Here is a 1216-nt window from a genome sequence, read left to right as displayed (position 1 = left end):
ACACGCGTTAGCTCGGTGGGCTCCGTGGGCTGGCGAGCGGCTCCGGAGGGGTTCGAAGGCACGCGAGGGCGTTGGTGAGGTTCATCCCCCTCGAGGGACACCACCGATGGGTCAGCAGAGTCCTCTCCTCCCCCGGGGGGGGGTTTTTTTTTTGCGGAGGCGCTCGGGGACAGATTGTCCTCGCCCTCTAAGCTAGGAGGTAGACGTCAACCAGACGGGATGGAGCGGGAGCCCCAAGGAGATGGGGTGAGCTCGGATTGTCCTTCATTATCTCGTGCTCTCTGCCTCTGACCCAAGGCTAGCTGAGGCGTTTGGAGAAGGGCACTGGGCGAGCTCCTTGCAGAAGGGATGTTTTGGAGGGAGCTGGAGGTGGTGAGGGTGGGACCTTCCGTGCTGAGGTTGGGAACAGACCTGCTTCGGGGAGAGAGAAGAGGTCTGCACAGGCTGGCAGGGTGGAAAGCGTCTCCCAGCACGGCAGCACGGACCCCTCCAGCTCTGCCGTGGAGCTCCACGGCCTCTGGGGAAGGGAGCAGGGCAAGATCTGCCACCCAAGAGGTTGAAAAACGCCAAGAGGTGGGTCGAGGCCGTCGTGGTGGGACACGGGGCAAGCGAAGGCCTCGGATGTCTGTGGACAAGCCACAGGTCCCAGCTCTCCACCTGCGGACCCTCGGGAGCCTACGGGCACGCCGGGCTCGGTGTCCCCCTGGCCAGGACCCCCCCAACCCCAGATGGGACGTCTCCTTTGGGTATCGCTGCGTGGTGGGAAGGGGAGTCCCCAGCTTTGGTGGTGTCCCCAGGGGGTAAGGCCACGCCAAGAGCCATGCAGGACACCCAAGTGTCCTGTGACATCCTCCAGGCACCGACGTCCAAGCACATCCCTCTCCCTCCCAGCTCCCTGGGCTCTCACCTTCTCCTGCAGGCGCTCCAGCATGGCTGCTAAATGGGCCTCTCGGTTCTCCTTGTTGGATTCCATCTTCTGTGCCAGCTTCTCCTTGGCCATTTTGATGAAGTTGTTGTTCTCCTCGATGGCCTTCTGGATGACCTCCCGCTCGTGCTCCCGCTTCTCCGCCAGGTGCTTCAGCAGCTCAGCCTCTTGGTACTGTGTGGGCAGAGTGGACACCATGACCATGGAGACCACGGGGACTGTGGGGCCCTTCCCCTCCTGGTCAGAACCACCCTCTTCATCCTCAGTGTGTAATGGTTTGAAACCTGCTGC

General features: G+C 62.5%; 1 protein-coding gene across 1 annotated transcript; it reads right to left on the bottom strand.

Annotated features, from left to right (window-relative positions):
- Positions 1 to 267: 267 nt before the first annotated feature.
- Positions 268 to 1129, bottom strand: LOC103772842 (stathmin-4-like). The gene is made up of 2 exons (XM_008940187.1): positions 908 to 1129; positions 268 to 411 (listed from the first exon to the last, which is right to left on the bottom strand). Exons 1-2 carry the CDS (start codon positions 1127 to 1129, stop codon positions 268 to 270), a joined length of 366 nt encoding a protein of 121 aa, XP_008938435.1.
- Positions 1130 to 1216: the final 87 nt, after the last annotated feature.

This window comes from Merops nubicus, unplaced genomic scaffold, assembly GCF_000691845.1.
Source record: "Merops nubicus isolate BGI_N331 unplaced genomic scaffold, ASM69184v1 scaffold32975, whole genome shotgun sequence".
Lineage (NCBI taxonomy): Eukaryota > Metazoa > Chordata > Aves > Coraciiformes > Meropidae > Merops > Merops nubicus.
This window is presented reverse-complemented; position numbering and strand designations above follow the sequence as displayed.

Coding starts and splice junctions, on each gene's coding strand:
- LOC103772842 (XM_008940187.1), bottom strand. CDS start 1,129: ATGGTCATGGTGTCCACTCTGCCCACACAGTACCAAGAGGCTGAGCTG. Junction 412..907: donor TGGAGCGCCTGCAGGAGAAG/GTGAGAGCCCAG, acceptor TCCCCGAAGCAG/GTCTGTTCCCAACCTCAGCA.